At 54.4% G+C, this 20,886-nt stretch overlaps 1 protein-coding gene and 1 long non-coding RNA gene across 5 annotated transcripts; one reads left to right on the top strand and one right to left on the bottom strand.

Moving 5' to 3' along the window:
- The first annotated feature begins 1,199 nt into the window (after positions 1-1,199).
- Positions 1,200-20,463, top strand: MAN2A2 (mannosidase alpha class 2A member 2). Of its 4 annotated transcripts, none has more exons than XM_073013004.1 (25): positions 1,200-1,372; positions 2,082-2,283; positions 3,127-3,276; positions 4,171-4,428; positions 4,499-4,643; positions 4,772-4,943; positions 5,299-5,426; positions 5,676-5,849; positions 6,244-6,430; positions 8,254-8,431; positions 8,735-8,937; positions 9,146-9,328; positions 9,489-9,603; positions 9,809-9,876; positions 10,023-10,188; positions 10,996-11,232; positions 11,495-11,617; positions 11,853-11,967; positions 12,249-12,382; positions 12,583-12,724; positions 15,073-15,206; positions 15,536-15,610; positions 17,456-17,650; positions 17,907-18,017; positions 18,897-20,463. In XM_073013004.1, the coding sequence occupies exons 3-25, from the start codon at positions 3,145-3,147 to the stop codon at positions 19,047-19,049; spliced, it is 3,528 nt and encodes a 1,175-aa protein (XP_072869105.1). In that variant the 5' UTR covers positions 1,200-1,372; positions 2,082-2,283; positions 3,127-3,144; the 3' UTR covers positions 19,050-20,463. The 4 variants fall into 4 exon arrangements, with proteins under 4 accessions (XP_072869105.1, XP_072869106.1, XP_007988640.3 ...); XM_073013005.1 differs by lacking the exon at positions 1,200-1,372 and adding an exon at positions 1,503-1,812 and having other exon boundaries at positions 10,996-11,199; XM_007990449.3 differs by lacking the exon at positions 1,200-1,372 and adding an exon at positions 1,504-1,812.
- LOC140710680 (uncharacterized) lies at positions 12,368-18,543 on the bottom strand. Its single transcript, XR_012091803.1, has 3 exons — positions 18,437-18,543; positions 14,346-14,421; positions 12,368-12,473 (listed from the first exon to the last, which is right to left on the bottom strand). It is a non-coding gene; the product is annotated as an uncharacterized lncRNA (long non-coding RNA).
- Positions 20,464-20,886: the final 423 nt, after the last annotated feature.

A 20,886-nucleotide genomic window follows, 5' to 3' on the forward strand; every position in this document is an offset into this window, starting at 1 on the left:
TAGCTGGGTGTAGTGGCACATGCTTGTAACTCTCAGCTACTCAGGACGTTGAAGTGGGAGGATGGCTTGAGTCCTGGAGGTCAAGGCTTCAGTGAGCTGAGATGGTGCCACTGCACTCCAGCCTGGCAAACAGTATCTTGTCTCAAAAAAAAAAATAAAATAAATGGTCGTTAAATAAGAGATGGCATTCATCATTCTCAGCAAACTAACACAGGAACAGAAAACCAAACACCACATGTTCTCACTCATAAGTGGAAGTTAACAATGAGAACACATGGATGCAGAGAGGGGAACATCACACACTGGAGCCTGTCGGGGGTTGGGGGCAAGGTGAGGGAGAGCACCTAATGTATGTGGGGCTTAAAACCTAGATGATGGGTTGATGGGTGCAGCAAACCACCATGGCACATGTATACCTGTGTAACAAACCTGCATGTTCTGCACATGTATCCCAGAACTTAAAGGAAAATTTTTAAAAATGAGATGGCATTGTATATCTGATTAATCAACTAAAACATTGTTTAAGCAATATCCAACAGTTTGTTATTGATGGTGTAAACTGGTACAGTCTTTTGGGGGAGCAATAGTGTCATCAGTCATTTCTGTCCTTATCTTTTGCCCGGGTAACTTCATTGTTGCAAATTCATCATAAAATAACGTCTTAATCTGTTTGGGCTGTTAGGACAAAATACCATAAAGTAGGTAGTTTATTAACAACAGAAATTTATTTTCTCACAGTTCTGGAGGGTGGGAAGTCCATGATAAGGCACAAGCGGATTCATTCAGTGTCGGGTGAGGGCCTGCCTGTGGTGCACAGACAGTGTGCCTTCTAGCTGTGTTCTCATGTGGTGGAAGGAGCCGACTCTCGGGTCATTTCATACCGGCACTAATCCCATTCATGAGAGCTCTCCCTTCAAACTCTGTTCACCCCCAAAGGCCCACCTCCTAATACCATCATCACCTTGAGGGGTTAGATTTCAACATGAATTTGGGGGATCATATTCAGATCATAAGTTATATATAACTTAAAAAGAAGAAAAATGTGGAATTCATGGAGATGTTCAGGGCAGTATGGATTACACTGAAAAACTGTCAACAACCTAGATGCCCAGTAGAAGGGAAACAACCAATAAAAGTCTGTGTCTCGTTGACGCGCTGGCAGGAAACACAGAGCAGGCAGGGAAAGGAAAGGGACTCGAGGAACGCGCTGTACCAACAGGAGGCAGCACCCCTTTGCCCGAGAGGCGCAACCACAGAAACCTAAGGCTACCTGGGCTGGAGCGGGGTGAGGCCGCGGAGAACGCACCCCTCTAGGCAGCTGCCGAGACGGAGGCTGGCGTTTCGACCACTGCCCGACAATGTGCTTACTCAGGTAGGATTCCGAAAAAAATTCAGTCGCGCGTCCCTTCTGAGGTTTCGCAGCTCGCCAGGCCCGGCCCGGCCTGCTGCGGCTGCGCACTGCGGCCCAGCGGAGCGGGCCCGGGAAGCCGGAGCTCCTGTCAGCTCAGCCGGGCGCACGCAGGCCGGGGCGGGCAGCGCGGTTATCCCCGCCCCGCACGCTGCTCTGCCCAGCAGCCTCAGAGGCTGGCGGACCCGCGCGGGGCAGGCGCAGCGGAGCGCGCCGGCGGCCCTGGGTTCAGCGGGAGCGCGGCTGCGGCGCGCGGAGCAGAGGGCTACGGGTGGGCGGGCACCCGCCTTCGCCTGCGTCGCTGCCTGCGCCGCTGCCTGCGCGCGGGCCGCAGCCCCCGGGCATGTGAGGACCGGCAGCTCGGCCGACGGGGCCCGGAGCGGCTCGGAGGCCGGGCGCTGACGGTAACGGGCCGGGTGCGCGCGGGGGAGGGCTCTGGCTGCCCCGACCGAGGCCGGGCTCGGGCTCCGGCGGCGGGAGCGCGATCGGCGCTGCGGCGTCAGAGGGGCCGGGAGGGGGCTGGAGGCGGCCTGAGGCCCGGACCGGGCTCCTGTCTCTGCGGTCCCCGGGGCCGACGGAGTCGGGGCGGGTGGGGAGGCAGCCGGGCCGGCGCGCGGGCGGCCAGAGACGCGGCGGCAGGTGCCTGTCCTCTGTGATCCAACTCTCTCCCCAGCTCCACCCACACTGGCCTGGACCCAGTCTCTAACGGCTAAAAATATTGCCCGAAGGCTCCCGAGCAGACTCAGATCGCGCTAAGTAGGGCACAACGCAGAGGCGACAGAGCTCCTCGGCCCCAGGGCCCGCGGAGCAGACTCCGGAGCGCCGTCCCGCCCACGCTCTGCTCGGCAGTTAGCGTCCTCCCTCCTCCTGAGCAGGCAAGCGGGGCCTGAGGGCGGTGGCGGCTGGGGGCACGGGTCCCCTGAAGTTGCCTCGCAACCGAGCACTGGACCCGGTCTCTCCCTTCCCAGGGGGCCTTCGGCGTCACTGTAGGCTTCCTAGGGGTCCCCTAAGTGCTCTGCAAACCGCGGCTGGAAGTTTCCCACTGCAGGAATCAGTATACGAACAGGGAGAACACATAGGGCTTGCTTTATGCTAGAAACACAAGAATCTTTCTTCTTTATTAGAAAGAAATGCATTCTGTGTTTCTGAGAAAGGATTTGTGCCAGGCACTGTTTCCGGTGAGTGCCAGTTTGACCCTAAAGGGCACTGAGAAAGACTTTCCTACTAGTCTCTTTGGGTTCTGGCTAAACTTTTAAATCAAACAAAATAGAAACCAGCTTATTCACCTGAAACTAGAAGCACATGGTCGAGGAGCCTGAACAGGCACCTCCTATCTAGGCAGGGAAGCTGTTGTAATCAGGAGCTTGTGTGGCACACTCCAGTCAGAGCTGGGTCTCTCATCCTGGGCCCATTTTTCACAGCACCAGCCAAAGGAGAACGTCCTCTCCACCCTAGGGGCAGAGCTGCTACCAGGACCAGGTGGGGCCAGCCCCAGATGTGCTACTTGTGCTCTGAGTCTCAGCAAGACAATAAAATCAAAGCTGGGTCAGGATCCCCAACTGGTGTTGGGTTTTGGCATTTCAAGGCTGGCTTTTTATTAGAGCCAGGCAAATGGGTGTTCCTTGGGAACAGCCCTTAGGAACTCACTGGGGCATTTGGTGGAAAGGTGCCATGGGGATTTTGCATGCTGGAGGTACAGATGGTGTCCTTCCTGCCAGGTGTATGTGGAGGCCAGTATGAAGCTGAAAAAGCAGGTGACAGTGTGTGGGGCTGCTATCTTCTGTGTGGCAGTCTTCTCGCTCTACCTCATGCTGGACCGAGTGCAGCATGATCCCACTCGACACCAGAATGGTGGGAACTTCCCCCGGGTGAGTCGTGCCTGGTTGCTAATTTCTTTGTATACAAGTCACCTGGGTTCAGGGTATTGCCCGCCCCCCTCCCCCCGCCGACACCCCCCACCACCCCACTGGAGGGTAATGTCAGTACAGGACAGGAGTAATAGTCAGGTTTTGTAGAAACCTCAGCTAAAAACAGTGATGGCGAAAAGAAGGAAGGAAGAAAAAAAATGTCAATGGCAATGAGTATTGTCGCTCTGTTCTCCTGAATTCTTTTCTTTTCTTTTCTTTTTGAGGCAGAGTCTTGCTCTGTCGCCCAGCCTTGAGTGTAGTGGTGCAATCTTGGCTCACTGCACCCTCCGCCTCCCTGGTTCAAGTGATTCTCCTGCCTCAGCCTCTGAGTAGCTGGGACTACAGGAGCCTGCCACCATGCCTGGCTAATTTTTGTATTTTTAGTAGAGATGAGGTTTCGCCATGTTGGCCAGGTTGGTCTTGAACTCCTGACCTCAGGTGATCCACCTGCCTCGGCCTCCCAAAGTGCTGGGATTACAGGTGTGAGCCACTGTGCCCAGCCCCTCTCTTGGCAGACAATGCTAATTGATTGCAGCGTTCTTTGCCATTAAGCCCCACTGAAATCCTTCTCAGCACAGACAACACTGATTGTTGAGAACAGGTATGTGAAAGGAAATCTTTGCCATCCCTGGGCTAGACAGTGAAGGTTCTCCCAACCCAAGTGGAGTGTAGTCCTCAGTGGTGAGGTGCACAGCTCCCTTTGTCTGAATGGTATAATCTATCCCTGTAGGCTCATGGTCTGGCTTTAACTGATGAGGGAAGAATTGTAGTTATACCTCAGCTGGTGAACCCCAAGCAGAGACCCTCCCTGTGGCATAAGGAGCTGTGTGTGATTGCTTTTTGGTTTTTTGGCAGAGCCAAATTTCTGTGCTGCAGAACCGCATTGAGCAGCTGGAGCAGCTTTTGGAGGAGAACCATGAGATTATCAGCCATATCAAGGACTCCGTGCTGGAGCTGACAGCCAATGCAGAGGGCCCGCCCGCCATGCTGCCCTACTACACGGTCAATGGCTCCTGGGTGGTGCCACCGGAGCCCCGGCCCAGCTTCTTCTCCATCTCCCCCCAGGACTGCCAGTTTGCTTTGGGGGGCCGGGGCCAGAAGCCAGAGCTGCAGGTAAGAGTCAGAGCTGGCAGGGAGGTACAGCGGCCACAGTTGGGGCACTGAGCTGCAATTCACCTGGCAGATGCTCACTGTGTCGGAGGAGTTGCCGTTTGACAATGTGGATGGTGGCGTGTGGAGGCAAGGTTTCGACATCTCCTATGACCCGCACGACTGGGATGCTGAAGACCTGCAGGTGTTTGTGGTGCCCCACTCTCACAATGACCCAGGTGAGGGCCCCGCAGACTCCTGGGAGCTGAGTGTGGAGTGGGATTTCTGATGGCCAGTGCAAGGGAGGGATGTCGAAGAAGATGGTGGGATGGTGGCATCCTCAGGGGATCTTACATTGGCTCCCTAGGCTGGATCAAGACCTTTGACAAGTACTACACAGAGCAGACCCAACACATCCTCAATAGCATGGTGTCTAAGCTGCAGGAGGACCCCCGGCGGCGCTTCCTCTGGGCAGAGGTCTCCTTCTTCGCCAAGTGGTGGGACAACATCAATGCCCAAAAGAGAGCGGCAGTCCGAAGGCCAGTGCCAGGCAGAGAGGCGTGGGAGGGCATCATCTGAGCCCTAGGCTGGGTGGATGGGTCTTACCTTAAGCTGTGGGTGCCAAGGTGGCAGGGAGAGGCCCAGGGAGCTGTGGCAGAGATGAGTGATGGTGGAGGGAGGGAAGGCAAGAACAGATAGAGGTTCTGAGATAAGCGGGGCCAGAACAGCAGGGAGGTTGGCTGCAAGGAAAGGAGGGCAAGTGTATGTTCTCTTGGTCCTGGGCTTGGGAGAACTGGTTCAGTGAAGCCAGTGCACACAGGCCCTGACAATTTCTTGTTGCCAGGACTGGGCAAAGCGTCCTGCTCTATCTTGAGTGTGAGTCCTTAACTATAGGCTGGTGGGAAACGGGCAGCTGGAGATTGCGACAGGAGGCTGGGTGATGCCGGATGAGGCCAACTCCCACTACTTTGCATTGATTGACCAGCTCATTGAAGGACACCAGTGGCTGGAGAGAAATCTTGGTGAGTCCAGGCCCAGGCATGGGGGTCTGCCCCCTGGACTGGGCCCATAGTGCTATGGCAGGGGGCTGTAAGGCACAGGGATCAGCAGGTGGTGGTTCCTTTCTAGACAGATCCTATCATGTGGGCCTGGTGTGATGTAATCTGTCCACTGACTACCAAGACAAGAGCTGGGGTCTCAGCACCTGGGAGGCTGAGAGACCAGGCCCTGAGGTATGTTCAGGGCCTCTCTGGCTTCCATGCCCTACCCAGGTGCAACCCCCCGCTCTGGCTGGGCAGTGGACCCCTTTGGATACAGCTCCACCATGCCTTACCTGCTGCGCCGTGCCAACCTCACCAGCATGCTGATTCAGAGAGTGCACTATGCCATCAAGAAGCACTTTGCTGCCACCCACAGCCTAGAGTTCATGTGGAGGCAGACATGGGGTAAGGCCAGGTAGGGTAGAGGGGGTCAACGCACCATAGTCTTCACTGGGGAAGAGCAGGGATATCAGAACTAAAACCCCCACTGTTCTTCAGAGCAGACCTGCAGGCACTGGTGTGGACTGCCAGAAATGGTCCCACCCTCTGGTTAGGGGAGGGTCACATTGACCTCTGGCCTCTACAGGGCCTGCTGTCCCAAGGGCTTCAGTGTGCCCTGTGTGCCCATCCCCTGAAGGAGCGCCTCATGTCTTTCCCCCGGCCTACACACACTCTCCGGCCCTAGGTCCAGTTACAGCCTCATGGTCTATCAAGGCTGCCTTTTGCCCAAGCAGATCCTTGCCCTCCTGACATCCAAAGGCTGCCTGCTGGTGTTGACCACGTGGTGTGTCTTCTGCAGACTCGGACTCCAGCACAGACATCTTCTGTCACATGATGCCCTTCTACAGCTATGACGTCCCCCATACCTGTGGCCCGGATCCCAAGATCTGCTGCCAATTTGATTTCAAACGCCTGCCTGGTGGGCGCATCAACTGCCCTTGGAAGGTGCCACCCCGGGCCATTACAGAGGCCAATGTGGCAGAGAGGTATCTGCTTCCAGCCCTTTCACTTCACAGAGGAATCAGGAGGCCTGGCTCTGGTCTGGGCCATGCCACATGGAGGGTGGGCTCAGATGGTGAGTTGAGGCTCACAGCATCTGCAGCAGCTCCTTGCTAAGTCTCCTGAAAAACTGGAATGGCTCTAGCAACCACCTTTCACAGAATGCTTTTATTTTCTCACGTGAGTACTTTTTGGTGCTCTAACAAACTGCCAGGGCAAGGTGACAGCTTAGAGGTGAATGATTCCCTTGTTAGGCATTGTAGCTTACAAACTTCAGGCTCTTGTGCCTTCACTTAGTGCCAGTGTTCTGACTTGGCTTTAAGTCAACCACGAGAATCCTGTTCAGATCCATATTCAGTCCCGCAAGATAGCCTCCAGCCTCTGAGAAAACAGACCTGTCCCCTTTGAGAAAATTTAGGGACCCCTAAAGATATCACTCTTGTTGAAATCAGGGCCCAGGCGAAAGTGTTGGTGAAGAGTTGATCCAAACGGCAATTTAGTCAGAACCTTAAGAATACAACAAGTTGGACTGGTTTTTATGTTGCAATGCTCTGATTTCTCCCTGATGTCCAAGAGTTGAAACACGTGACCAAAAGGGAAATAAAGTGGTCTTTTGTTTCCAGAAGTCTAAATGCTGATTCCAGGCAAGAGTCTAGGGCTATGAAGGCATGATGTTTCTTAAAGCGGCAGTTGTGATCAGTGAGGCTGGCCTAGGTTTGTAAGAACAGGCCCTGAAAGGTAATCATTTTCTCCTTTGAAAGGCTTACTAGACTGATAAGTTAGGGGAAAGTAGTATTTGAGGAATCCTCTCATGAGAACAAAGTAGAAAAGTACAAGCTGGGCCAGCGCCTCTAAGTAGATTAGTTGACTCTTTGGGTTGTGATATTTATAACATGCCAATTAAAGCAGGAAAGGGCTTCTGCTGATATGCCACAGGGCTGTTTTTCTACTGATTTTGCCAATAATTTGGATGAAAAGAAAATAAATGTTTATATATAGTTCCTATTATGTACCAGGCACTGTTCTAAGTGTTTAACAAATATTCATTCCATTCATTTAATTTTAATTTTTTTTTTTTTTTGAGACGGAGTTTCTGTCACCCGGGCTGGAGTGTGGTGGTGTGATTTCGGCTCACTGCAACCTCCACCTCCTGGGTTCAAGTGGTTCTCCTGCCTCAGCCTCCCAAGTAGCTGGGATTGCAGGTGTGTGCCACCACACCTGGCTGATTTTTGTATTTTTAGTAGATATGGGGTTTCACCATGTTGGCCAGGCTGGTCTTGAATTCCTGACCTCGGGTGATCCGCCTGCCTTGGTCGCCCAAAATGCTGGGATTACAGGCGTGAGCCACTGCGCTCAGCCCATTCAATCCATTTTAATTCTCATAACATTATATGGGTACCTACTGATGTTATCCCTATTTTGCCAGAAACGGAGGCTCAGAGAGGTTACTTGCCCACGGTCACTCAGCTAGTACTTGCGGAGGTGGTGTGATGTGGCTCCGGGATCCAGACGCTTAACTCTGGTGCTGCATCACTAACTTGTGGGCAAAATGAGGCGGGAGTGTCAGAACAAGGATCCCAAAAGATCTCAACAGCCTAAGCATAAAAAACAACATTCCAGCTGTCAGAACTGCCCAGAGAACACCGGATTTCCCTGGGGCTGGTATTCATGTGCAGGAGGTGTCCATCTGCGCTGAACCACTCCTTGATGGACGGGATGTCTTCCAGGGGCTTGCTGGCGGGATGGCTGTGCGTGGCGCTCTTTTACTGATGACACTTCATGTTGGTCCCATGTTTTTTTCCTGCCCCAGGGCAGCCCTGCTCCTGGACCAATACCGGAAGAAGTCCCGGCTGTTCCGAAGCAACGTCCTCCTCGTGCCTCTTGGAGATGACTTCCGATATGACAAGCCCCAGGAGTGGGATGCCCAGTTCTTGAACTACCAGCGGCTCTTTGACTTCTTCAACAGCAGGCCTAACCTCCATGTACAGGTGTGAGGGGAACTTGTCTGGGGAGGGGACCTCGCAGTGCTGCAGCCCACCCCTTCCTGTGAGACCGTGCCCTGGGTTCCCAACTCCAAAGCAGGGGTTCCTTCCCAACTCTTGGGCAAGGTGCCTCTTTTGTGTCAGAATTAATTCCCAGGCTCCCCCACTTCTGTTAAGTCCAGAATGGCAGGATGTACAGTTCCTGCTTCTGAGGCCAGAGCCCCTGCCTCACCCTTGACTGCAGCACTGTGGCCACAATTTCCAGGAGGCTCTGGAACTGATGGGAGTGGGTTTTTGGGGTTCCCACAGGCCCAGTTTGGCACTCTTTCTGACTATTTTGATGCCCTGTACAAGAGGACAGGGGTGGAGCCAGGGGCCCGGCCTCCAGGGTTTCCTGTGCTGAGCGGGGATTTCTTCTCCTATGCGGACCGGGAGGATCATTACTGGACAGGCTATTACACTTCCCGGCCCTTCTACAAGAGCTTAGACCGAGTCCTGGAAGCCCACCTGCGGTGAGACCCTGTCCCCACTTCCAGGCTGGAGGGGGAGAGTCAGCCTGTGGGATTTAAGGAGGGGCTGGATCGGCTCAGAAGGGAATAGCTAGGCCCAGAGGCCAGGGCAGGTAGAGAAGGGGTGGGAAGGAAGGAGGCTGGACTGGCAGAGCGTGGGTGGGCCCTGGGGAGTGGTGCAGGCTGGCAGCTAACTTCTCTTTCTGGGCAGGGGGGCAGAGGTTCTGTATAGCCTGGCTGCAGCTCACGCCCGCCACTCTGGCCTGGCTGGCCGGTACCCGCTGTCTGACTTCACCCTCCTGACGGAAGCTCGGCGCACATTGGGGCTCTTCCAGCATCACGACGCCATCACTGGCACCGCCAAGGAGGCCGTGGTGGTGGACTATGGGGTCAGGTGGGAGCCTTCTCTTCTCCCTTGTCAGGTCCCCCGCTCACTGTCCCAAAGAAGGGATGTTGGGTGGTCAGGGGATAGGTCGGCCTAGGGCTTGTCCTGCTGACAAAGCAGACGGCTTCCCTATGATCATCTCTCCTTCCCTCTCCTGCACCACCCACAGGCTTCTGCGCTCCCTTGTCAACCTGAAGCAGGTCATCATTCATGCAGCTCACTATCTGGTGCTGGGGGACAAGGAGACCTACAACTTTGACCCTGAGGCGCCCTTCCTCCAAGTGGTGAGCCCCTCCTGGGTCTGCATGGGGACCCTCCGGTGTGTGCAGGTGGCATCCCAAGAGCTACTGGATGAGGGTGCCACTCCTCTTTTTCCTTCCCCATCTGAGTTCTGTGCCCAGTGCAGCTGCTGGTCCGCACCCGGGGAAGGCAGGGTGGGAGGAGGCTGAGCCCATGATGGTTCTTCCCTTCTGGCCCACTGAATTCCAGGATGACACTCGCTTAAGTCACGACGCCCTGCCAGAGCGCACGGTGATCCAGCTGGATTCCTCGCCCAGGTAAGCTGGACTACACCAGGTGCAGAGAGGCAGAGCCATTCCCTGGCTTTCAGGCCCCTCTACCCCAGTGTGTGCTGAACCACTGCAGGGTGCTTGCCCTGACCGGAAGTAGTGGCCTCCTGGGTCAGCCCACCTTCTATGCACAGGTTTGTGGTGCTATTCAACCCGCTGGAACAGGAGCGGTTCAGCATGGTATCCCTGCTGGTCAACTCGCCCCGTGTGCGCGTCCTTTCGGAGGAGGGTCAGCCCCTGGCCGTGCAGATCAGCGCACACTGGAGCTCTGCCACCGAGGTGGTCCCTGATGTCTACCAGGTGAGGTGCGGGCTCGTCAGGTGAGCCTGGCCCTCTGCCCATCATGGGCCCCTCCCCGCCTGGCGACGCCAGCTTCCCACCCTCCTGCTTGTGGCCCTGCTTACTCCCCAGGCTGAGGACAGGTGTGCTGGGAAGGGGGTTGTCCAGCAGACAGGTACTCTTGGGATTTGAGTCTGTCCTTGAAAAGAAGGGGAAGGTTGGTATGGTAATAGTAATGGTAAAAATAGCAGTTATAATGCCCCATCATTCAGTCAATCGATGTATATCGAAAGCTTAATGTGTGGTTACCACTTCACACTTTTTCAAATATCACTTGAGAATCATAACGTCTGAAGAGGAAGAAAGGGCAAATTGGCCGGGCGCGGTGGCTCAAGCCTGTAATCCCAGCACTTTGGGAGGCCGAGACGGGTGGATCACGAGGTCAGGAGATCAAGACCATCCTGGCTAACACGGTGAAACCCTGTCTCTACTAAAAAATACAAAAAAACTAGCTGGGCGAGGTGGCGGGCGCCTGTAGTCCCAGCTACTCGGGAGGCTGAGGCAGGAGAATGGCGTGAACCCGGGAGGCGGAGCTTGCAGTGAGCTGAGATCCGGCCACTGCACTCCAGCCTGGGCGACAGAGCGAGACTCCGTCTCAAAAAAAAAAAAAAGAAGAAAGGGCAAATCATATCACCTCCACTTTGGAGGCGGGGCAGAGGCCCCAGTGGGTACAGGGACTTGCTCACGCCCTCTGTTAGTAAGCAAATGCCCCAGCACCCCTGTGGCGAATGCCATGCCCCCACTTCCTCACCCCTCCTGTGCCCACAGGTGTCTGTGCCTGTCCGCCTGCCAGCCCTGGGCCTGGGCGTGCTGCAGCTACAGCTGGGCCTGGATGGGCACCGCACGCTGCCCTCCTCTGTGCGTGTCTACCTGCACGGCCGGCAGCTGTCTGTCAGCAGGCACGAAGCGTTCCCTCTCCGCGTCATTGACTCTGGCAGCAGTGACTTCGCCCTCAGCAACCGCTACATGCAGGTCTGGTTCTCAGGCCTTACTGGGCTCCTCAAGGTAAAAGGCCAGGGTGGTGGGGAAGGGCCAGGGGCCAGAGCAGGGCGTGTGTGGTGGTAGCACTGTGCAGAGTGGCCTCCCGGCCCCTTGAGCATTCTGCCACCTGACCCACAGTGGACCCAGGCCTGGGACATCTCAGCTCCAGCCTGACAGCATGGGGAAGCTGGGCGTGGCTCCTTGGGGAAGCTAGTCCATGTCCTCCCAGGAGGCAGGCCTGACATGCTGGTGTGGGGCCAGGGGTCAGGGCTGTGTTTTTTGGCAGAGCATCCAAAGGGTGGATGAGGAGCAGGAGCAGCAGGTGGACATGGAATTCCTAGTCTATGGCACCCGTACGTCCAAAGACAAGAGTGGAGCCTACCTCTTCCTGCCCGATGGCGAGGCCAAGGTACGCTAAATATGCCTTGAACAACCTGGCAGGCCCTGGGAGGTCTCACCAGCAGGGAGGGCAGGAGGGGGCACAGGCCTTCCCACAGGTTTATTGCTGCCTGCCAGGGGCCTTGTCTTTCCTGTTCAGCCCAGGAATATCTAGGAATAGGTGCTCTCTTGCCCAGCCCTGGGCTGGCACCTCCCTGCTTTGCCCTCTGTGCCATAGTTTCAATAGCAGTCTGCTCTTTCCCCAGCCCTATGTCCCCAAGGAGCCCCCTGTGCTGCATGTCACTGAAGGCCCTTTCTTCTCAGAGGTGGTTGCATACTACGAGCATGTTCACCAGGTGGTCCGGCTTTACAATCTGCCAGGTGAGCCCCGCCCATGAGGAATTATCTGGAAGGAGGTGTGGGTTCTACAGCTGTGGCGTGTTCTTCCTTCTGCTGCTTCTCTGTTCATACCTCTGTTCCATATCATTTGAGACAGGGATGCTCCATTCTCTTGGAGAAAAAGTCATCCAGAAATGCCCTGGGAATTTCTTGGGAGGGTGGACAGAGCCTCTCCCCAGCTCGGCTCTGATCCCCCAACCCAGCCTCTTAGCTGTGGTTCAGCCTCACACCTCTCCATGCCACCACTTTGTTCCTGTGCCCAGGGGTGGAGGGGCTGTCTCTGGACATATCATCCCTGGTGGACATCCGGGACTACGTCAACAAGGAGCTGGCCCTGCGCATCCATACAGACATCGACAGCCAGGGTATCTTCTTCACAGACCTCAATGGCTTTCAGGTGACTCCTGGGCCTGGGTCTCGGAGACCCCACACAGTAGAACTTGGACTGTGCTTTTGACCGTATCACAGGCCCTGGGGGATGATCTGTCCTGATGGAGAAAGAGGAATGAAGAGGCGAGAGTGATCAGGGACTCCTTCCATCTGGGGTCTGCTTGGGGCCCACCTGGTGCCCTTGATCTGCTGACCTTGCCCCCACAGGTGCAGCCCCGACGGTATCTGAAGAAGCTCCCCCTCCAGGCCAACTTCTATCCCATGCCAGTCATGGCCTATATCCAGGACGCACATAAGCGCCTCACACTGCACACTGCCCAGGCCCTGGGTGTCTCTAGCCTCAAAGATGGTGAGTAGGGCCCAGAGCTCTGCAGAAGGTATCAGACAAAAAGAAGCCTGTCCCCACCCTCAAGGGCTCCCCTCTCTGTTTACCTCCCTTGCCTCTTTCTGGTCTGCATCACCTCCATGCTTGGAGAGGGGGTGAGCCATTCAGAGCTCTTGGCACATGAGGCAGGCACCTGCTGTCCCCCTGTGCCCTGGTGGAGGCAGCAGTATAGGCAACTGGGTCCCCTGAAGAACTATCAGGGTTACGACTCTTGGGGCCAAAAAAAGAAAAAAAAATGTCAAAAAGCAAAGCTAGGCACAGTGGTTCACTCCTGTAATCCCAGCGCTTTGGGAGGCCAAGGCAGAAGGCCAGGAGTTTGAGACCAGCCTGGGCAGCAAAGCGAGACCCAGGCTCTACAAAAAAAAATTTTAAATTAGCTGGATGTGGTAGCACGTGCCTATCGTCCCAGCTACTCAGGAGACTTGAGATGAGAGGATTGCTTGAGCCTGGGAGTTGGAGGCTGCAGTGAGCCAAGATTGTGCCACTGCACTGTAGCCTGGTGACAGAGAAAGACCCAGTCTGAGAAAAAAAGGCAAGAAGCATCAGGATATTGAACAGTGATTCTCAGCTGAGGTGTATAACCCTCTTCTGGGCAGGGATGAGAGTAGGGACAGCTTGTAAAGTGCACTCAGTGTTATGAAATATTAAGGAAATGAGAGAAATAGATACTGTTTTCCTACTAGTGATCATTAAAAGAGAGACTGACATTTTTTTTTTTTTGAGATGGAGTTTTACTCTTTCACCCAGGCTGGGGTGCAGTGGTGCGATCTCCGCTCACTGCAACCTCCACCTTCCGGTTTGAAGCGATTCTCCTGCCTCAGCCTGCTGAGTAGCTGAGATTACAGGCGCCCACCACCATGCCCAGCTAATTTTTGTATTTTTAGTAGAGATGGGGTTTCACCATGCTGGCCAGGCTGGTCTTGAACTCCTGACCTTGTGATCTGCCTGCCTCAGTCTCCCAAAGTGCTGGGATTACAGGTGTGAGCCACCGTGCCCGGCCAAGACTGATGTTCTTAAGAATCAAAATGGGCATTGGGAGCACTGGCCTGGAGTCAGACCCGGGCAGCTGGTCATGTTGGCAATCTCTGTGTGGCCCCCATATCCTCAGAGCAAAATGAACAGTTTGCACTTAGTGGCGTCTGAGGCCCTTGAGATCTATCTCTGGGAAGAGCCCTTGCGAAGGGCTGAGTCGAGAGCACCCAGTCAAGGCTAGGCATGGTCTGATGGCTGGTGAGTGCAGGCGCCTGACTCCCTGCTCGGAGGAGTGTGCCTTTCTCTGCCAGTAACAGCCCCTGGTCCATCTATGTCATGACTCCTAACAGCAGCCCAATATCCCTGACTGGATTTTCTCCTCTACCCCTCTGGGATGTGGTGTGTGAAAAAATGACTGTCTTCTATACAAGGGATCCATTTTAGGATTTTCAGACATCTTTCTGTGATTGTTCTGGGTAAAAAGACTGAGCAACTACGCAAGTCAGTAAGGACTGGAGAGGTGAAAGGGAGAATAGGGCCATATGTCCCTGTGGAATGTAGGGCAGCTGGTGTGGTTTCCCTCGAGATCTTGTATAAGAACAGCTGCACCCACCTCCAACACCTGCACACACGGGGGCCTCTGTCCCCAACACATCAGCCATGCACTGAGCCCCTGCTCCAAGCATACTCTAGAAAAGAAAGCAAAAGTGGTCACGTGCCATCTCTTTTTCCTGGGGCAACCCCAGATGACACTTAATATGAACCTCTGCCTGACTTGCCATCTGGCTGTCCTTTCCATAGCCCTACTTTTAACACACAGGCAGTCAGAGTTTGAATCTGGCCTGCTGGGGCTGTCTGGCTGTCCAGTGTAGAGCAAGGGCAGGAGAGCCTGTGTTTTAGTCACAACAAAACCTGCCCAACCTGAGCAAACCTGCCCCAGATTACGGAGGTATGCAGCAACACGATCAGTGGCTGTTGATCAAAGTTTTTTGTTTCTGGTTTATTTCGTTGTATGTAACCCATCCTGATTCAGTTTCCTGCCTGGGCCCCTAGGCCTGGTCCCTACTCCTGAATCCCAGAGCTTTGGGGGTAAACTGCCAGGGCCAACCTGCCCCTTTCTGGGCCTCATGCTTTCTCATCTGCAAAATAAGGCTGCACAGGACCAGCCCCTCATCAGGTTCCCTCCCAGCTGTGGGAACCCGTGACCTCTCCTGAGTGATTCAGCTTCTGTCTCTCGAGCTGGGCTTTTCCCTCAGGGTCTGTGGCTGGGATTCTCCTTCTAAAGGTCAGTGTCTGCTTGGGGGTGGGGGCAGGCCAGCACTCACTGTTTGCTTCCCCAGGCCAGCTGGAGGTGATCTTGGACCGGCGGCTAATGCAGGATGACAACAGGGGCCTAGGCCAAGGGCTCAAGGACAACAAGAGAACCTGCAACCGTTTCCGCCTCCTGCTAGAGCGGCGAACCGTGGGCAGCGAGGTAACACCTGGGGCTGACACACAGGGAGCCAGGTCTAGCTAGTCCCTGGGGGTGGCCTGAGGGGTCCAGCCTAGCGCTCGAGGAAGGTAGCTAGAGGTGGACAAGGGAGAGAGAGTAGGGCTGAATTCCTGGGGTTGGGGGAGGCAGTCTGGCGTTTTGTGTCCCATCTCACGCAGCCTGGCACCTTCCTTTCCCAGCAGCGCCCTGTCGCCTGTGCCCCTCATGTTCATCTCCCACCTTCCTCTGTGCTGCCCTCCTCTGCCCTATCCCAGCATTCTTTAAGCCTGTGCTCCAACCCGCTCATCTCATGGCTTTCTTTGCCCCACCAGCCTGACTTTTTCTCCAAACTGGCAGCCATGTTTAGGGGCTTGATCTTTCACAGCAGCAGGAGCGGTAACCGAGAGGTAAGGGGTCGGCTCTGGGAGCGGGGAACTAGTACGAGCAAGGCATAGCTGCGCCGGAGCCCAGGTGACAGAGCCCGCCGCTCAGTCACTCGTGCATCAGATAGATATTGAGCACCTGGTTTACTGTGAGGACCCAGAGGGACATAAGTGCAGACAGTGCTGACTCTCCCAGGAGTTTACTCGTGAGTAGGGGTGGCAGAGAAGCCATGTGTATAAAAATGCAAGGTAGAAAAGGGCTCTGTCTCACTGATCCCGAGGAGCAAGGTAATAATGTGGGCTAAGGAGATTGAGGTCGAGGAGGTGTCACCCAGGTGTGGCTTTGATGAATAGGGGTGTGATTTGAAGATGTGAACCAGGGCACAGGGTAGGAGGCAGGAAAGACAGCAGGCTGGGGAACAGCAGTGAGTTCCTTAGTTACACTGGAACTACACTGTCCAGTACGGTGGCCAGTAGCCCTATGTGGCTATTTAAATACTACTAAATCAAGTAAAAAATTTGCTTTCTTATTCCACTGGCCACACTTCAAGTACTCAGTGGCCACAAGTGGCTAAGTGGCTGCTGTATTAGACCATGTGGTGTCACATATTTCCATCCCTGCAGAATGCCCTCTTGGCTGGTGCTGGGCTACAGTGCTGGGGGGAGATCAGGGCAGATGGCAGAGCACCTTGAGTGCCTGCTAAGAGGTCGGGACCTTATCCTGGAGGCTAAGGAAGGAGCTGAGCAAGGAGGGACACCATCAGAACTCTGCTCTCAGCATGTCACGCTGACAGTAGGGAGCAGGTTGGACCTGTGGGAAAGGAGACTGGAGGAGGGTGACAGTGGGAGGCTGTTCAGGCAGGACATGCTGGCTGCTTGAACTAGGCCAGAGGCTGGAGAAGTTGCAGGTGGCTATGAGGACACTGCCGAGGTGAGACGGAAGAGGGTTTAGCATTACCTGGGAATGCAGAGGGAAGTGAGAGATGCTGGGCGCTTGGAAGGAGAGGGATGCCAGGGACAGAAGTCCAGAATATTCAGCCCAGTGAGTCTGACGTCCAGGTGAGCTGCTAAGGAGTAGCCCTGCTGGCAGAGCCCCGGCAGCGCTGGGCCTGAGAGCCCGGCTGGCACTGTGGATGTGGTGTCACGCATGAAGCCACAGAATTACCCGGAGCACTCTGGATTGGAGGCCCGTGCTCCATGGTGAGGCCTGTGTCTGCCTGTCTGCCATCCTCCCTGCACTGTGGATCTGTGTGTGAGGGGAGATATGGCTGATGGGAGTGGGTTGCTCATGATAGTGTTATGTGAACAAGAAACTAAAACGTGGAAAAGAAACGGCGGCCGGGCGCGGTGGCTCAAGCCTGTAATCCCAGCACTTTGGGAGGCCGAGACGGGCGGATCACGAGGTCAGGAGATCGAGACCATCCTGGCGAACACGGTGAAACCCCGTCTCTACTAAAAATACAAAAAACTAGCCGGGCGAGGTGGTGGGCGCCTGTAGTCCCAGCTACTTGGCAGGCTGAGGCAGGAGAATGGCGTAAACCCGGGAGGCGGAGCTTGCAGTGAGCTGAGATCCGGCCACTGCACTCCAGCCTGGGTGACAGAGCCAGACTCCGTCTCAAAAAAAAAAAAAAAAAAAAAAAAAAAAAAGAAACGGCATAGTGAAATAGCCCTCCGAGTTGGGTGAGATGGCAAATGTCCACACTTGAAGGGTTAGGGGAACCTCGCCTGGAGCCAGGCACACCCTTGAGTCCAGGCACACCAGGAAAGCTCTTTCCAAAGGAACTGACCTGGGTGTGCTTTTATCCTGCCTCATCCTCTCCCCTCAGCCTGGCTTCAGTCCCTCACCAATATCTCGGGTCCATCTTGCAGGTCCAAGATAGCCACTCTACCAGCTACCCATCCCTCCTCAGCCACCTGACCTCCATGTACCTGAACACCCCGGCGCTCGCTCTGCCTGTAGCCAGGACGCAGCTCCCAGGCCCTGGTCTGCGCTCATTTCATCCTCTGGCTTCCTCACTGCCTTGTGACTTCCACCTGCTCAACCTACGTACGCTGCAGGCTGAGGTGAGTGTCCCTCAGTGTGACACGCTGAGAACAGAGTTCTGATGATGTCCTTGCCTGCTCAGCTCCTTCCTTAGCCTCCAGGATAAAGTCCAGACCCCTTAGCAGGTACTCGGCTCTGAACCTCCAGGACCAGGTTCTGGTCTTTTCTTACCCACATGCCTCCCTGTGCCAGCACTGCCTTTGGGCAGAGGTGCTGCTGTATCTCCAATCTCTGAAAGCCCTGCACCCACTTCCTTGGGCACTATCTGTCATCCAGGAGGACACCCTGCCCTCAGCGGAGATGGCACTCATCTTACACCGCAAGGGTTTTGACTGCGGCCTGGAGGCCAAGAACTTGGGCTTCAATTGCACCACAAGCCAAGGCAAGGTGAGTAGGGTGGGCAAGCAGAACACCTGGGAATGGTAGGCGTGAGCTTGGTAAGACTGGGCTGAGATTCGGTGACAGGCTGGGAGAAGAAAGTGTCACTCCAGGGCTTTCTGGAGAGAAGCGGGGAAGCTGTGGACATGTTTTCAGAGCTCCCGAGGCCTAACAGGGGAAGTTCCAGACAAGGCAGATCGCTTGAGAACTGTTGTTCCCTGAGCAGGGACCTCTGTCAGGCAAAGTAGAAAACACCAGAAATAGAAAACCAGAACCCATCCTGTTAGTTACTTTGTAAGCTCATATCAGCCGGCACTGATAAATGTCCCCGGGCACCAGGTCCTCTGCTGGGCTCCAGTGTTTCAGAAGTGAACCAAGACATGGTCACTGTTCTCACAGAGCTCACAGCTCAGTGGAACGATTCTTACCGGGAGATCTGTAGGCAGGCTTTAGGGTTGAGCAAATCTCAGCAAGCCCATGATACTGGATGCACACTCATGTGTAAGAAGCCGTGGTGTTGCTGAGAGGGGCCAGCTGGAACTGGAGTGCAGTGGCATGATCTCAGCTCACTGCAACCCCCACCTCCCGGTTCAAGGGATCTTCTGCCTCAGCCTCCTGAGTAGCTGGGATTACAGGCGCCTGCCACCACGCCCAGCTAATTTTTGTATTGTTAGTAGAGACTGGGTTTTACCATGTTGGCCAGGCTGCTCTCGAACTCCTGACCTCAGGTGATCCACCTGCCTCTGCCTCCCAAAGTGCTGGGATTATAGGTGTGAGCCACCGCTCCTGGCTGAGATTCTTAAAGAGTTAACAAATTGTAGATGAACAGCTGCATTCTTTAGTGTCTCGGCACCCAGCACAACCCTGCACCTTCTCTCCTCTCCACAGGTAGCCCTGGGGAGCCTTTTCCATGGCCTGGACGTGGTATTCCTTCAGCCAACCTCCTTGACATTGCTGTACCCTCTGGCCTCCCCATCCAACAGCACTGACGTCTATTTGGAGCCCATGGAGATTGCTACCTTTCGCCTCCGCTTGGGTTAGGGCTTCTTGTGGCCTGAAGAGAAAGTTCATTTACAGAGATGGCCTCTTAACATGAAGATCGTTGGACAGGCCACATGGGTATCCCATCCCGATCTGCCTCCCAGAACTGTGACACACTGGGCTCTGCCCTCATTTTCTGTTTATTGCTGCTGCTGTGTTTTGGGGGCAACCCACAAACCCAGTGATGGGTAAATAGGGCAGATGTCAGTGAGATCAGGGAGAGAAGGCCCTTGGTCAGAGTGGGCAGTGCCAGGCTCTGCTTCAGGTTGTGCGTGGACACCCAACTGGGCACAGGGTCAGGCACCCATCCTTTTTCCAAAAGGGGATATAGGAGAAGTGGAAGCAGAAGACGTAAGGGAGGCTAAGTGGGTAACAGCCTGGCATCAGGGTCACTGTGGGCAACAGCCAGCTCTAAGGGAATCCTGTGGTTACGTAGAGACTCCATGTCCTGGTGTGATGAGCAGGATCAGAGTGACTCTGGGAGGACAGGGATGGGGACCCAGAGTTAGCAATGGGGGTGGAGCAGTAGAAGGAATCACTGTTCTCCTAGGAGTCTGAAGGCCTCGCTGCTTTCTGTGATGGCTTTGCTGTAAGTGCTGCCTGGCCTGCATGCATTGGCTAAGAGGCTGCAGAGTGGCAGGAAGGACTCGCTAGAGATTGTCATGGCCAGAGGTCATAGGTCACTTCGGGTAGCAAGACCCCTGGCAAACTAGGCACTTGGCCTATGTACTGATTTGTGGGGTGGTGGCAGGGGCATGGGATCCTCCACCCTGCCTGAATCCTCTTTGGCTTCTATGCTCTGTACACTGCTGTCCCCAAGAGCTCGCTCTTATTATGGCAGGCGGTGGGGATTGGTCCTGCTTTCTTTCTCTGGAAAGGAAAGCCTCCAAGACCCTATGTGCTTGGGCAGCTTGAGAAGGCGTTCAGCATCACGCCTAGCAGGCAGGCCTTAAAGCTTCACCTTTGGTCTATCCTGCAGAGGTGTTCAGTTACTGGCACAGGGGACTAGGGGTATGTAGAGTATATGAGGAGGCAGTATGGCTGTGCAGGAGCCTTCATTTCAGCTTCAATTAATAAAGAAAATTTTATGATAGCTCTATAGATGCTGAAAAGATATTTGGTAAGATTTAAAATCCATCCCTTATTAAAACTCTTAGTAAATTAAGTCTGGAAAGAAACACCCTAATCTAGATAAAGGTCTGTTTCAGAAACCAACAGTTACTGGCATTCTGAAGAGTCAAACGCCACAGGCATTCCCATTAAAGTCAGAAACTAGCCAAGGGCATGCTATTATTCAGCAGTGTCCCGGCCCTACTAACCCCTGCAACAAGCCAAATGAGGAAAATAAGGAAGAATTATAATTGTCATTATTTGTAGACAATAAAACTGCCTACCTGTAAAACCTAAGAATCAACTGAAGACCTGTTAAGAGTATTCTGTAAGTCGACCCAATGATACACATCATGTTCCTGTCCACATACTGGTTTTCCCCACATCAGCTGATAAATTCAGTGTAATTCCAATGAGGTTGGTACTTTGGAATTTGACAGTTCTAAAGTGCATTTGGGAGAGTGAATGTGTGAGAACACTAAGACTACTCTGAATGATAATGAGTGGGGGGTAGACTGCTGAGGGGGAAAAGGCACACATCCTGCCAGGTTCCCAGAGAACTCTCATGCCACCATTACCTCAGGTGTGACTTGGAGGGGGTCAGACAGACAGGAGAGTCCAGAAACAGACCCAGGGCTACAGGAATTTAGTATATGGTAAGAGGGATGTTTTAAGTGGGCAAAAAGGTGGATTATTTAATAAACAGTACTTTGAGACAACTAGCTGT

The sequence above is a fragment of the Chlorocebus sabaeus genome, chromosome 29, assembly GCF_047675955.1.
Source record: "Chlorocebus sabaeus isolate Y175 chromosome 29, mChlSab1.0.hap1, whole genome shotgun sequence".
NCBI lineage: Eukaryota > Metazoa > Chordata > Mammalia > Primates > Cercopithecidae > Chlorocebus > Chlorocebus sabaeus.

What these genes read in the sequence shown, in the direction of transcription:
- MAN2A2 (XM_073013004.1), top strand. Translation starts at nt 3,145, where the DNA reads ATGAAGCTGAAAAAGCAGGTGACAGTGTGTGGGGCTGCTATCTTCTGT. An exon ending in TGTCTCTAGCCTCAAAGATG is followed by an intron (nt 12,725 to 15,072) that starts GTGAGTAGGGCC and finishes TTGCTTCCCCAG; the next exon opens with GCCAGCTGGAGGTGATCTTG. An exon ending in TACGTACGCTGCAGGCTGAG is followed by an intron (nt 17,651 to 17,906) that starts GTGAGTGTCCCT and finishes TCTGTCATCCAG; the next exon opens with GAGGACACCCTGCCCTCAGC.